This window comes from Botryllus schlosseri, chromosome 13 (assembly GCF_051294905.1).
Source record: "Botryllus schlosseri isolate E-star chromosome 13, Bs_hap1, whole genome shotgun sequence".
NCBI lineage: Eukaryota > Metazoa > Chordata > Ascidiacea > Stolidobranchia > Styelidae > Botryllus > Botryllus schlosseri.
The window spans coordinates 17,411,116-17,426,810 of NC_137248.1; the positions used below are offsets into that span (position 1 = coordinate 17,411,116).

General features: G+C 39.9%; 1 protein-coding gene across 2 annotated transcripts; it reads right to left on the reverse strand.

Annotated features, from left to right (window-relative positions):
- Positions 1 to 881: 881 nt before the first annotated feature.
- Positions 882 to 10,938, reverse strand: LOC145454141 (beta-1,3-N-acetylglucosaminyltransferase lunatic fringe-like). 2 transcript variants are annotated; one of them, XM_080332165.1, is made up of 8 exons: positions 10,431 to 10,938; positions 10,316 to 10,364; positions 9,964 to 10,006; positions 9,003 to 9,062; positions 8,810 to 8,933; positions 8,338 to 8,438; positions 4,351 to 4,516; positions 882 to 2,254 (listed from the first exon to the last, which is right to left on the reverse strand). In XM_080332165.1, the coding sequence occupies exons 1-8, from the start codon at positions 10,719 to 10,721 to the stop codon at positions 2,108 to 2,110; spliced, it is 981 nt and encodes a 326-aa protein (XP_080188291.1). In that variant the 5' UTR covers positions 10,722 to 10,938; the 3' UTR covers positions 882 to 2,107. The 2 variants fall into 2 exon arrangements, with proteins under 2 accessions (XP_080188291.1, XP_080188292.1); XM_080332166.1 differs by lacking the exon at positions 9,003 to 9,062.
- Positions 10,939 to 15,695: the final 4,757 nt, after the last annotated feature.

Consider the following 15,695-nt stretch of genomic DNA (forward strand, 5'->3'; position numbering starts at 1 on the left):
CTGCTGTTGAACGTTCTTTCTCCATTCTTGGCAAGCTACTTAGTAAGGACAGACACATTCTACCCGAGAATGTAGGAAAGTATCTTTCGTTGTACTAGAAATTTTTTTAAATAGTTCTACCATAATGCATAATGTAACTACTGGAATTCTTCATATGGCCAGATTTCGGTAAAATAAAGTTTTTTCATATAAAAATCTGTCAGTTACTGAGGCAAAAAAGTTTTTTTCAGGCCAAACTACTTCGTAAGGACAGACAGTTCCAACTAGAAATTAAGATGAGTAGTACGATTCTAACATTATGTGGGAAAACACCTAATTTGCATACGTTAGGTCAAACTTGGTCAAAATTGAGATTTTTAAGGTCAAAAAATGTCGAAATCTTGATTTTTTAGGTCAAAATCTTCCGTTTAAGGTCACATAAAAAATCGCCCCAGTGATTTATTGACTATAAATTTAATCCATGCAGTCGTGAAATTCACTGTGGCAGCCACTGATAATAATAATTCCAGTCGAGCTGTTGGCGCAAATACAGTAAAAATAGTAGTTAGGGCCCCTTACCAATCAACACAGAACAACACGTTGGATTTTATGGTGTCCATATAACTGGCACAGCTGATTTTGTGCGACCAAATCGGCAATGATTGGTTGCGCTTTTGACAACGCAGCCCTAACATGGTTATCAACATTCCATCGGTTCAAACGCATATTCAACTCCAGAGATCCAAAATTCCAAAATTTCTGTATCGTGTGAATTTTTTTACGGTGCTTCGTGGTCCTGGAAAATTGCCTCCTGGACCCCAAATATGCCCCCATTTTGATATCAAATTCTCCTGATTTGATAGGTTTCTCACTGCAAACCTTCCATGTCGTACACCAGACGGTTCGCCGTGATAAGAGACATATCATTTTTTATTATCTAAAAATATTAACAATAATACAGTGGTCGTAAGCAAAAACAATTATGGGTCATATCCAAAAGATTCTGGGAAACGTTCGATTCGAAAGATCGCTTTATTAGGCACTGTGCATTGTGCATATCCTTCGAAAGTCCTTGCATGCACCACAAGACTAAATTACACTTGTACACTAGGGCTCTTCGAAAATGACTTTTTTTCTCAAATCGTACTGGCTACTTGATAAAATCGTTAAGTTACCTAATTTAAGCCTACACACAAAATTTGGTTCAATTCCAGCCAGTAACCGCTTTGCTACAGGAGAAGAAAGTTTCTATTTACTATATAAAAATAAATACCGAAAAATTTGAAAATTTTCTGTTCACCCCATGAAAGTGTTAGGCTGTCTATAGAAACGATGCTCACCAAATTTGGTTCAATTCCGACCAGTGGAAGCGGAGTTATTGCCGTCGAAAAATTTGAATTTGAATAAAATAGTATTTACGGTGAGCACAACTATATTAAATAAACAAAGAATCGGTTACCGTAAATACTATTTTATTCAAATCCAAATTTTTCGACGGCAATAACTCCGCTTCAACTGGTCGGAATTGAACCAAATTTGGTGAGCATCGTTTCTATAGACAGCCTAACACTTTCATGGGGTGAACAGAAAATTTTCAAATTTTTTGTTATTCATTTTTATATAATAAATAGAAACTTTCTTCTTCTGTAGCAAAGCGGTTACTGGCTGGAATTGAACCAAATTTTGTGTGTAGGCTTAAATTAGGTAACCTAACAATTTTATCAAGTAGCCAGTACGATTTGAGAAAAAAGTCATTTTTGAAGAGCCCTATTGTACACGGAAATCGGAGACTAATTGCTGTACAACTTCGGTTCTTCAATTTCAATTATCTCTACCTTTGCCAATTTGCCATCTGCCTCAATTATGTAATCTGACCTCGTCACGTATTGCATAGGAATAACAATTTGACTTTCTAGTACTGGCATTTCAAAAGTTCAAGCAGGGGACAGGTTGCTCCCCGTAACTTGTGTGTATTTTTACCAGCTTTACTGTATCCCGATCCTTTGGCAGAACAGCCAAGTTGTTTTTCCAGCAATGTTGACAGAAATCAATATAACTGCCTGCTGTTGTGCAAATATGACCCTTCAAGACACCGGCATTAGGAGATTCTATAATCCAGTATTCGCCACTATATCGCTTTGGAATCTTTTGGGCACCATTCCGTTTCAGGATATTTCTTGCAGTGATAGGAGAGTAGCCTTGAACGATCTTCGTTGAACGGGAACGCGGGGTCGGTAATGTTGATAACGTTTCTCAAATGGTAGCTTAACACCACCTAAAATGGAGCTCAAATGGGTTATGTGGTATATTCCCGCGCGAAGTCAGCATTGTGATTATATTTTTACGGTTATATTCTATCTATAGCAGGTGTACTTAAACTTGGGTCCTCGAACCCATTAGGTTTCCTTCAGCCCAGATCACCCCTGAGCATTTCCGCCTTCTTCAAATTTAAATCTTCCCTTAGGGGGCGCTAGTGACCAGGTTAAGAAACGCTGGTCTAAATAGAGTTGAGTTTGATGTCATGACTAGGGCAAGTTTTTGTTGCACTTAATTTTAACAAAAGTTGCAGTAAAAGGTTCTATATATAATTGTTTAGAATTATTAGCGTATGAGATACTCGAAAGGTTCCGTTGTATAACCCAACAGTTCAAGATTTGCGGGATATCTGCTCGTCTCGTTTCTTTCTTCGTTATTCAATCGATCATCATTTATGATTTTAGGTTGGAAACCTGCATGACAGCATTTTGCTGTCAGCTTCTCAAATTCGGTTCTTCCCCATTTAACGAATGGCCTTGCGAGACCGCTAAAAATTAAATTTTTTTCCGGTACGCAGCATGTAAATAAAATAGCAATCGGGAAATAATTTTCCGCAAAATGCCAAACAGCAAAGCGATAGTTAAATATCAAACTGGAATGGCCCAAGGCATAGGAGCAAAACTCAATGTTAGCGACTTTAACTAAATCAATAGCTGAAAAGGTGACCCAATGAAAATGAAATTTTCGGCGGTCTCGCCTGGGTGTCCGTGAAATGGAAAGGACCTCCAATATAAACGTTAGTGAATCAATCAAACAATCTATTTATATATAGTTCAAGCAATGTCGTGCTTGACTGGGGTTGTTGAACTTCTAGCTTGCAGGCTTTTATTGTGTCACAAATAATATTAAGAGGAGGCTCATCCGTCACAGTCATATAGCTCTATGCTAAGAAAATCAAAGAGAACCGCACTAGCGATAGTTTTGTCATAGTCTGTTTACTTTTAAGTTACTCCATTACATGTTGCACAATACTTGATAAAAGAGTTGCATTAAAGAGTAGGAAAAGTTGCAAGAGGTTGCAAGATATAATTCCTCGAAGCAGCTTAAAACATCATACTATCATATATTCTGAGCATTTTGGAAGCTCCCCGAAGCTGTAAAAATGATGAAAAAGTTGCAAAAACCTGCCCTAGTCCTGATCTTTATTGGTCCATTGGTAGCTTTTTAGACATCAGATAGGCTAAATATAGGTTAGGTCGCAAATTTGGTTATCGGATTCTGAAATTTCGGGGTTACACGCTACCACCCATAAAATTTGGGAGGGCTCGCGATCAAAAAAGTTTATGAACGCCCAGATCTATAGTCGATCTTTTACCCCACTATCCTATTTCGGTGTGTCTACGATGTCGGATGCAGCTTGAACGTTTAGCAGACTTTGAATGATGTTCATCATGAATTGTTGCCGAAACGGGTTATGTTTCCGCATCAAAATGATTGTGATATCCTAATTAATCCTAATCCAAAATCCTGCACCTACCCTTCTACCTCTAATGCCCATATTTCGAAACCAATGTAACACTCGTATTAACGATAATTCGCCGAATTACACATATATTATATATATTTCGCATCACGACAACTATTTTATAAGACGGGCATTATCTACGGTCACGCGTCGCCGACTTTCGTAATGCCGAGCGTAAGTTGGGAAAGGAACCGGTGGGTCCGTGATGGTATCACGGAACGAATTTCTTTCCTCTGTGAGACTCGGTTTTGTGTAAAATGTAAGTCCCAAAAAACGGAGAATAATCTCTCATTTGGGTTCGCGATAGCTGTACTGCGCGACTGCAGATGATCAGATGGACGTTTTAGAGTTCACGTAGTGGACTGGGGAAGAGTATGATCGTGATTTAGTTCATGAAAGGGTACCGAAACGTCGACAGGCAGATTTTCCAAACTCTACGGAAAATGTCTCTGACTACCAATTTAGAGCAGGCTATCGCTTCACAAAACAAGGCCTTCATGACTTCATTGCGATCATTCAGAATGACGTCAGACATTCAGGTAGTGTAACAATACATTTATTTCAAAACATATGTAGGCTATTCGACGTACCTGGGATAGCAGCTCTTCTGTCGGAACTTTTGCAAGATTTTGAATGTGAGAATTGAAGTCATTTCTGCGTGTTAAGTTTATTCCGAGCCTATTCGTCGCAATAAAACCGAATGTGACATCGTCCGGCTGACTGAGGTCCTTGCATGTTTGGACAAATGATCCATTCCTGCAAAGTGTGCTCAATGTTCACTTGATGCTACATTCGTTATTGCGCCGTGCGAAATCGAGTGCCGAAGTAATTCGAGCTGTTACTGTTAGTGGAAAGCGACTTATAATGCAGTTTCAGTACGCCTATTATAAAAGATAGTCCCCCACTACTAGACGCGAATGACTATACAGTTGATGGCTGATTCTTATCCGAGTATACTTGAATCATGGAGCCCACTCCGATTCTTTATCAACTATACAGGGTTTGAGTATTGCTTTCACAACTACATTTATTACAGTAAAGAATTTATTACCTCGAAGACTTTTCGTGTGCCCCTTATCGAGAGTTAACGGCCCAATTTGGTTTCCGTTTGAATCTCTTTCTGTATGCTTGTTATAGTGCCATTAACTCTCCATAAGGGGCACACGAAAAGTCTTCGAGTTGATAAATTCTTTACTGCAATGAATGTAGCTGTGAAAGCAATACTCAAGTTCAGTACCGCCAACCATATTTTCAAGTATGCAGGGTTTGTGATCATGGTGGATGACGCTTTTCGTATTCATGGTGTTTCGAATATATCGGCAATTACACACCGTGCGGATATGCACTATTTTAGCTACTGATCTGCTGGCAATCGTCCAAGGCTTCTTGTAAGATTTCGTTTACGTTAGTGCACCCCAATCTTTTTCAGTCCCCGACCCTGTTTGATGTAGGTATCATTGTGGGTCCCACAGTGACGAGGTGGCGTAGTGGTATAATCCACATAGCCGCAACATCAATTGGTTGCGGGTTCGAGTCCGACCGAGGTCGACTCCAGAATGTCTACGTAAGTGTTGGAGCTTGGAGGTGTTTCTATAGGCTCTTCCTCTCCATCTTGTCCGTTTAAGTGTGAGTCATATAAAGGCCTAGAAGTGGGCAGTGCTACAAGTCGGCAGCTACGGAGTGAGAATGATTAATTCGCCTCGTGTAATGGACCGTAGTAGTCGGTCAAACACTATGAATACCACGAACAACAACATTGGGCGGCCCACAATGCTGTGTTGGGACGACTCAAGTCAGACTCGTGTCAACTTTTTTCAAATGACTTTACTAGACTTGAGTCAATTTGCATAAATTACTTAACCCGGCGTTTCTGAAATCAGAGACTCGTGAGTCGAAGCGAAATATGTGAATCAATTTCAAGTAATCATGTAATCGGTGTCAACTTAGTGTTGTACAGTTTTCGAACCGCCATGTGGCCTGTGAAAGCAAATTCATTTAACGAATGTGCAGACTGGTTTTTTCCTAATCTTCATTTAAAAGTCACAAACAAATTGATCGCAAACCATAGAGCTTACGTTAGCTAGTAATAATCTGTATATGTTCTTTATTCTATTCTATAGCAACCTCAGTACCTACATTAGCAACTTATTGTATGCTTCAAATCACACAGACGTCGTTTTCATTTTCGTATATAATTTGTATTGCTCTGACGTGTGATGCTGGCTTGAATTGCATCACATGGATGTATGGGTTGTGCATGTGCATTGCATCATGTCAGTTTGGTCCAACTTTCTGGGGTTTCGTGTCGTATCTTCTATTTTGGCAGATAGCTATGGACTGAGGCTAAATCGTTACCGATACGTATAGTTTAGCTATAGTTACCTCTGATCGAGTGTGCCATACAGTGCCATTTTGAACATTTGACTCTTTATTCGTTACTTGATTCAGAATGAATAGCTACTCGATCTGTAATTCACTCTGATTGCACAATGCATTGACTTAAGTCATGACTTGACTTGACTATATTCAAAATGTGTAATGACTCTATATGACTTATGACACGAAGGTAGTCATCTGTTCCCAACACTGCCACAATGAAATGTGACCAAACGAATGAAAGATAAATTAATGAGAAATGAAACAATGGTATATACTAGGGTTGGATTATCCGGATAACGGTTAACCGGTTCACCGCCAGTCTTTTTATTATCCGATATCCGGATATAAATCTACCGGTTAACCGGATAAAATAGTATCGTTAATAATGTGTTTGAAACTTTTAGGAAGCTTCTATAAGTCGTATTATCAGTGTTTCGCGCGGCCAATTAGCGAGAAGCGTGTCGCTAATTAACGGGATACGTCAATGCACTGTGTAACGCGACGCAATCTCCCGCCATGAAGATCGCCAAATTAGGTCATTGATTGACGCGAATTCGGCTATCGTTGCTGGCCTGGTTTTTCGAATCTTCAACAAGCCTATAGTTCCGCTAGAAGAATCACATCTGCAATAGGCTCTGGAGACATTATAACATCACTGGCCTACATAATCGCATCTGCATTGGCTTGGTGCTCACGATATTATCACTGGCCTGCTCAATCTGCAATAGGCATGGTAGGAACGATATCATCGCTGTCGTAACCATAGTCTCGGGCTGGCATGTGTTGGCTTCTATCTCTTGGTGGCTTGGAGACAATATGCCGCTGAGATTAATATGATCAGCGATTGTGATTAATGAGTGACATTACGAAACTGAATGACATCGAATGTTCGCATTTTGGAAACATGTTCGTCCGTGCAAGCGTAATTGATTTCGGCTGATACTAAATTCGAAAAAAATCGACACCACCTCGTTTTATTTAAAACACCTCTCTTATTTTTCGGCTGGCTACGGGCCTGATCATGTGAATTTTTCATGGAGGAATTAGAGCGAGCTATCATGTCGGCCTCAATTCCGGTATCAGCTACTCGTCCTTCCAGTACTGGACACCTAAACAGAAGAATGGGCAAAAAGGAAGCGCTGCTTACTATATTCAGTCTTGCTTACTATAATTCAGCCCATTTTGTGGAAACAGAAAGAGCATTTAAAACGTGTGAAATCTTTGTTACCAAACTGCGGTCCCGGCTACAGGATGCCACCATTGATGCGGTGTGCTTTATTAGGAGGGAGCTGCAATTACACTGTGTAATGATTTTGCGATCCATTTTTCATGCAGACCTCGTGAAATCGATTATCTCACTTGAGATTCACTATCCGGTTAACCGGTTAGCTAAATTCCAAATATACGGATATATCCGTTATCCGGATAGTGAAAATTATTGATATCCGAACTAACCCTAGTATATACACTCATGCAATTCACTATTACTTCGAAATTCGAGTTCACATATCATATATTATCAGTTAAGTAAAGGTTTGATTGGACACAAATTCAAACGGAACGTAGCATTGGGGGCTTGCGTTTTACGGCTGTTCCTAGTCTTAGATTTAGTTACACCTTCAGTTGAGTATCCGGACTCACAATGGTATTTAGGAGTGAATGGCAAAACAAATTTGGTGAGAGCTCTCTATGGCATATTGAACGCTGGGGTGAAAAGCAGGATAAATTTGATGGTACTCCCTGACTTATTGAATGAAAAACCGCAGCACTTGGAAATGCTTCGCGACCCACCAATGGGTCACGACCAAGTGGTTTGTAAGCACTGGTTTACGCGGATCAGATGACGCGGGGGGGCTATATAAGCCTTTGACAACTAGGAAAACTGTTATCGACCACGGAGGAAGCTATCTCATATTCTCAAATCACCAACGATCGGTGAGGAATATACCGCCAGATGCTACACAAAGTTGATACTTTTTGTGAATATTAGAAAATGATATAAGGATAGATATTGTGAATTTTCAACCATGCAATACATCGTGTTTTACAACACGTCTGCTATTGACCACAATCGGACCCGTTCCATAGCAAACCGCCAATTTCAGATTCTGCACTATGCCCCGTGTGCTGTGCCACAGTTATAGTGACTATATTCACCTTATTCCTGTTACTAAAACAAGTAAACTTGAACATCATACCTCATCCAGGGTACCATTAGCTCACTCATATTCCTTGAGATACACATTCCCGCACCTGTCGTCGCGAAATATAGGGGTACTCTCTGACCTTTGTATCGACGCTGAAAACGATATTGAACCGGCGACTGAATCGAAGTCACTTATAAATCAAATTGGTTTGCAAGGCACGGGCTAGAGTATGGCTTGGCTATATTAAGGGATGCGCAAACTCTTCCTATCTTAGTGATTGGTGTTTGTATAAACAATGTAGGTCTCCAACTGTCGGGAAAGACTTGAATAACTGTAACTGTATTGTATCATTGCAAAGAAGTAAATAATTCAGCATTGTGAAATGTTCCTTTGGCAGACGTACTTAGTAAGTTATAGGGATAGCATAGCTCGTGAACTGATGTGACACCGTAATAGAATAAGCAATTAAATGCCTCTAAGAAACTTTATGTTGTCATTTGTCTTTTAAAAGTTCAGCACGTACGTATTGAACGCCTTCGCGGCTCGGTCTCCCAACGTAGAACGGCTCTTCCCAATTATACTGATTGAGAGCTTTCACCAGCAGAGACGGATTCACGTAATTGTCGTCATCCATGTGACACCACCACCTTAAGTAACATGAATATCATCTCAGCAAACAGTCTTATTCGCATTCCGGAAATCTCGGAGTTGTATACTTTTTCTTGCTGTCGTAATAATAGTCGTATTCGTACCCCATTTTGCAGCAAAGTTCGGACCTGCAAGATGGAGATGTTCTTCAGACGGCCTTTCGTTTGGCAAACATGGTGCATTGTTTGTCAAGTTACCAGTGTTGGGATGAGTCGAGTCAACTTTTTCGTATGACTTGACTTGACTTGACTCGAGTCACCTTGCAAAAATGATTTGACTTGATTTGACTAGGCGCTTCAGAAATGTGGATTGACTCGTGACTCAGAGCAAAATTTACGAGTCAATTTCAAGTCATCAATAAGTAAATGGTGTCGATTATCACTCAATCATGTGTATGTTGGGATTATTCGCGATACATCGGTGACACTTGTGAGAGCAACAAGTTATTCACGTATTGTACGTTTCACTGGTCCTCCATTGTTACATCACAAATGAATTGACCCCAAACGAGATATTCACAGCTGACGTAGCCGTAGTAGTAGTGGTGGTGGTAGTAGTAGTAGTACATTGATACTTGATAGCAACGTATATCTGATTCTTAGACGGCTCAGTGCTTACATTGCGCAGTGCTCACCTTTACCAACCGTCATGTATGATTTAAATCGAATAAATATAGTTTATGCGTTTATATTCTCGCGGATGTGTAGATGGGTAGTGTATTGTACCAGATCAATTTATTTAAACATCTTGGACTTCGTATTCGATTGGCTGATAATAACAGACTGTAGCAAGTAACTATACAGTTACTAACGTATTCTATTAGCAGTTCTACGTGTGCTGTGCGTGTGCGATACAACGCCTTTTTGCATGCGTATTTAACTTTATATTCGTTATTTGATTCAAGATAAATGGCTAATTAATCCGTCTTTCACACGTAGGCCAACCTCTACATTACAAGTTTCACTAATTCACGCCTGTATACGTATGTGACTAAATGAAATTAGCCAACACAAAACGAAATAAACTCACGGTGCATGTGTCTTCCCACATCCTGTAACAATAAGATGCCCGTCTGCCAAAAGAACAGAAGTGTCAGAAGGGAGAATGTAGGGCGTTTTTATTTTACAATGGGTATTGTCTCCATTCATAAATTTGATAGATGACATAACTTTACTATCCTGGTAAGAAATGTGTTGGCGAGATAGCGTAGTGGTGTTATAGACATCAGCAACACCAATATGATGCGGGTTCGAGTCCGACCGAGGTCGTCTCCAGAATTTTTACCTACAAGAAATGTGTTAGTTCATTAAGCATTTCAAAGCCAGTGCGGGCGGGCTCAGACATTTTCATATCTATATTCTACATATAGGCTTGAAATTACCTGTCTGTTTTGTTATTGCCTCGTCATCGGTGTCTGTAAAGAAATATGCCTGAAATTGTAAGTTTTATAGGATTAGTAATTAGTTTGTGCTCTGAAATGAAATATTAACGCTTGCCTGCTGCCTAATTCCAGTCCACCAGGTCTTGAATATCAATGGAAGTCTGGTTTTGTGATTTTTTTCACAAGTTTTAATGGTCAGGTATATGTCGTCCTGCGATATCTTGCTTTGTTGAGCGAGCACTTCAGGATATACCTTTGTGAAGGGCGATGTGTCATAAGGACTCTTCGTAGTGGAAAACGATGAGATTTTCTTTGGCTGCAGCCAGTTGTCGACCAGAAGACTTGCTAATACGTACATGGCCACAACTGACATACTTGATACGACCACTTTGGACAGAAACTTCATCGTGCCTCTTCTGCGACATCAATATTTTATGGTTTACATGCAAACTTTATTCTGTAAATTTATGTATATTAAGTACAGGATGATGGGCCAGTGTCGACATTGATCTGTCGTGCTTGGAATGCGTAAGGCTCTAAATGTTCTATCGGATGGAGAAGCACGGTACTGGTACGCCCTCAGCGAAATGACTGCGTATTTCCACCCGTGTTCCACCCCTAATAGACTGCAGTATACATGGCAGGGTTGTAACCAAGTCACATGGTTCCGAGTCACGAGTCAATCATACTTTTGTGGTTTTGACTCGAGTCGAGTCGAGTCATTTTCAATTCATCACAGACTCGAGTCCGAGTCCAAGTCACCGTTTAAAGGGTCAAGTCCGAGTCATGGTGTTATGACTCGAGTCGAGTCCAAGTCACAGTATTGAAGTCATGTTCAACTCATGTTTTCAATCCTGCTTGGGTAATAGCGAATTCCTTGTTTGCGAAACATGCTCATTTTGTCCCTATCAGAGTCTTGGCACGTGTTTATTTAGGCAGATAACGGACAGGTCCTGGCCTCATTTACCGATGCTAAAGATAACTTTACTAATCTTAGAACTTAAAATCGAATATCTCTCTTGTCAGTCTGATACATCACCAATACAAGCATTCAGTTTTCATTATGAACACATCGACGATAGTTCACGAATAGCTGATAGAGAACCAACAAATTCACGTCAAGATACTAGTTGATAGAGAATCAATAGATGCATGTTTATGTAGAGGTATTTACAACAGGCCAGCATGCTGTAAAAGCGTGCATGCAACTATGTGCATTGTGCAGTGACAACAGAACAGGTACCCTTTGATTATACTAAAGGTTTTCCCAATTCCATTACAGACTACATCGCAGTTACAGCATTGGAGAAATAATTGTACAATGGGGCTGTTCAAAAACATTTTTTCAAATTTTCCGGCTACTTCTTAAAATTGCTAGATTGCCTAAAAAATCAAATTTGGCTCAATTCCAACCAGTAGAAAGCAATGCTATGAAAGAAAATTTTAGACTAATTACAAATAGAGATTTTCGAATTTTACCGGCTATCTCATGATATTGTTACATTGTGTAAAAATATGATTCATAGCAAATTTGACTCAATTCCAACTAGAAAAAGTGAAGTTATTAGAGTAGAATGTTTTGGATATGAAAAAATAGTCGGCTTACTACTATGTAATTATATTATATGAAAGAAGTTCTCACTAAAATACTCCATTTATTTTCAAATCCAAAATATTCTCCTCTCACATCATTGATTCCACTTTTTTCAAATTAAGCCAGATTCAGTGTTCCTTTTATGCAACATAACAATTTTATCAAGTAACCACCCAGTAAAATAAAAAAGAAGTTATTTTAGAACAGCCATATTGTACAAACATCACACAACATTAGCCATTCATTATTACTCACGTGCATCACAATGCACATACCTAACAAAACGTCAAATGGACGAGGGGCATTGTGTGTTTTCACAGACAGCAGATCAAATCAATGAGTTACACCTCAAAAATACTAATGTGGAAAGGAGATCCTCAAATATGTTAAAGCGGCATGGCCGTAGAATGAATCCACATCTACTGAATACACGCTCCACTAGTGCACTCGATGCAGGAATTGACAAGCATTTTTGAACCACACTGAAGAGCATTTAATACTCATTCTTTCTAGTCGCCCAAAAATGCAAAGAATCATCGCCTTCAAATCTACACATGAGCTTATCAGTCTCTTCACCATCTGAGTCATTTCATTGGCTCTAATTGAACTTTGATCCAATTGTTTGCTTGTATAATTGAAAGGTCTTGAGTACTTTAATTGCGGAGGATCTATTACCTCTTCATCACTGGACGATTTTGTACATTGCATTGCTACTATGTATCATTTTCTGTTGTTTTTACGGCGGCATATCTGATATCAGACAAGTGCAACGAATGCAGTGGTGACAAATAGCGATGTCGGCAGAATTCGTCGGATGCGTTGATCTAGCCATTATGATTCGCAAATTTCTTCATCTTCAAGTCATATAAAATAAGCCGAGTCAATGACTTGGGTCGAGTAATGCGTAATGACTCGAGTACAAGTCGAGTCAATCCAAATATTGACTCGAGTCGAGTCGAGTCATTTTCCCATTTCAAGAAAATGACTCGAGTCAAGTCGAGTCATAAAAAAATCGTGACTCGAGTCTGACTCGAGTCGAGTCATGACTCGAGTCATTACAACCCTGATACATGGTATATGAATATACAGTATACATGGTATATGAATATACAGTATACAAATACACCCACGGCTCGCGAAACCAGAACCTACCTCTCACTTATACCGCGGTATAAATCGAGTACAACATTTATATCGGAGTTATCCATGCACGTAGGAAGGTATGTACGTAGGCCCGTATAGGATTTATGACCGCGAAATATTTGTGCCTCAGTTAAGAGCCCCAGTTTAGTTCAAATAGTCCCTGTACAAAGGACATTACCCGAGCTCATAATAATTACGCAACATTCGCCATGGCAGGCGGCGTTGATAGTCCACATTTACGCCAGTGGTGTTCCACTGTGCATCCGTGCAGACCCGATATAAATACGGCATCGATATAATCAATTGCCATTACGATTTCGATTACGATTGCTGCATGCTCAAAGGAATAGATTATGATTACTATTATATGTAAAACCAACCTCGATTGCTTACGATTAGATTTATTTTCATCCTTGAACTTGAGCCGTGAACACATATTCGAAGACTATATACAACGATTGTCATGAGACTGCCTAATGCAGACTTGGGCAAAGTGCGGCCCGCGACGTGATTCTGACTGGCGCGCGAAAAGTAGCTCGGAATTTAGAACATAAATCATACTTTTGAATACTAATGCCTGCCAGCACTAAGACCATAGGCTGTTTAAACCGAACCGGAAAGGAGTTTACTTTTGAGCTGATTCTTGTTCAATGTTCGTATGCGTACCGTACCTAGCCATACGTATGTCGTATAATCCGGATTCAAAATCATGCAAATATAGTAAAGTATTCCGAAACAATTTAAGTCAAAAGCAACGGTTTCCAGATAGTTCGAAACTTGTTTGTTGGTATTGTTACAATGCTAATTACTGTGTCTGTGCTTGAAATTGTCATGTCATATACGTTTCCAATCCATTATCCACAAAACAAGTCAAGCACTACATGTGAGTAGCAGTCAACCAAGAACAATGAACAGGCATGTTAAAAAGGATAAAGGATAAAGGTGGATACTGAAGGCAGGAATTTCGAGCATTAAATATTTGTTTACTTGATGTGTCAGAGGGAAACCCGTCATTTTAGTTGGTGGTGAGCAGGCAGTTGCGTCTCGTGACAATGTCGGGTGGTGGGGCAAGGGCTTTACGCGATATTAATTGTCCAAATGACGTCACAATAGCGTATTCCCACATGAAAATGTGACTTCGTGGTGGTCACACTCAGTTTGTATGGGGTAGAGACATTAGGCATGGGTAAACTAGGCTTACGTATTTTAAATTATTCGAAAGAAAATATGAAGTTCATACCTGCATATTTTGACGTTTGTATCAGTAAGCCTATTGCGCGCGGCGTGATTTCATAGTTGCAGAATGTTCAATGACGAGTTCATTCAAATCTGGAATACCCAGAATGAGAGCGTTGAGAATCGTGAACACATCTAACGCATCGAGCCTAATTCCTGCAGCAAAGTTGATGCAAAGCGATTTTTCAACTATATGTACTTTAAAAGTTCACTGGTGGTTACTACGTCGGAAAAAGATGTATTGGAATATAAACAAGTCAACTCGAGCCGAGCAATGTCGACCATCGGGTAATATCGAGACACCGTTTGCAGTAGACCACATGCTTTAAATCACGATACCCAATTTCAGTCGAGCTAGAGACACTGCCCCTGGAACCAGCAGTGTAAAAGCGTATAACAAGGCGTCCTTATCCTTGCTTATACTTCAGCCTTTCATTTTTATCTAAATACCTTGGGAAAAAGGTAAGAGTGCGCTTTCCTGTCGCGTACGATTAGATCAGGGGTGGGCAACCTGCGGCCGTAGAAGGAATTTTGCGCGACCGTGACACGGAATTTAATTTGTCTATGATAACGGCCGTCGACAGGCAAATTAAAATTTTGAATAGTTGAATTTTAATTAATCTTGAAAATTTCATCGCGCTAGGCGCGATTCAATGCTATACTTCATTGGAGCGCCCTTTACAATCTGAGCCCCACAGTACAGAAGCGCACTGCAGATAAAAACGATGCACCCCGTATAGAAATACCAACTTCGAATAGTGTGCTTCTCATGAAAAAAATCGTTTCTGGTACGTTTAGTTTAGGCCAGTGATTCCCAACCGCAGCTCTCAGAGCCACAGGCGGCTCCAAGGTAGCCTGCTTGCGGCTCTGAATATTAACCTCATAATATGCCATACAAATGTACTAGACAACAGTTGTTGTTTGTTTTTATGAATATCTGTAGGCAATTTCTGTATATGAATGCTACAAGGAGGGATATTCGTTATGTCTAAAGCCGTCCAAGGCCGCTTCTGAAAACCGGGAAGAGACTTCTTGCAGAGTAGCGTCAAATGTATGGATATACCTATCAGCCAAGGATGTATCTTGCAGTCTGCTAGTCATAGACCTTTATATATCGTTTCTGTGAAGAGTAAATTTCGACACATATTTACTAACATCAAAATAACGGCTCATAGTCAAGTATTAATTGCGATAAGCCCAACATTGCTCAACGTATAACTCCCCGCAAACTTGTATATATGAAGAGTGAAGACCTATCACGTCACGACATAATAGTACTCGCCAATTTGCTTGTGTCAATGCTATAATAACCAATATAGAATCTATAAAAGTGCATATGCAAAAAGTGTAATGTGTATGCTTTTGAACTAGCTGGATGGTGAGAGCAGAGGCAGGCTAGCTACCTCT

Excerpts from the sequence above, each read along its gene's own strand:
- LOC145454141 (XM_080332165.1), bottom strand. The coding sequence starts at position 10,721 with ATGAAGTTTCTGTCCAAAGTGGTCGTATCAAGTATGTCAGTTGTGGCC. Across the intron at positions 10,007-10,315 it reads GGCAATAACAAAACAGACAG|ACGGGCATCTTATTGTTACA; the intron begins GTAATTTCAAGC and ends TTCTTTTGGCAG. Across the intron at positions 8,934-9,002 it reads TATTACGACAGCAAGAAAAA|GTGGTGGTGTCACATGGATG; the intron begins GTATACAACTCC and ends ATGTTACTTAAG.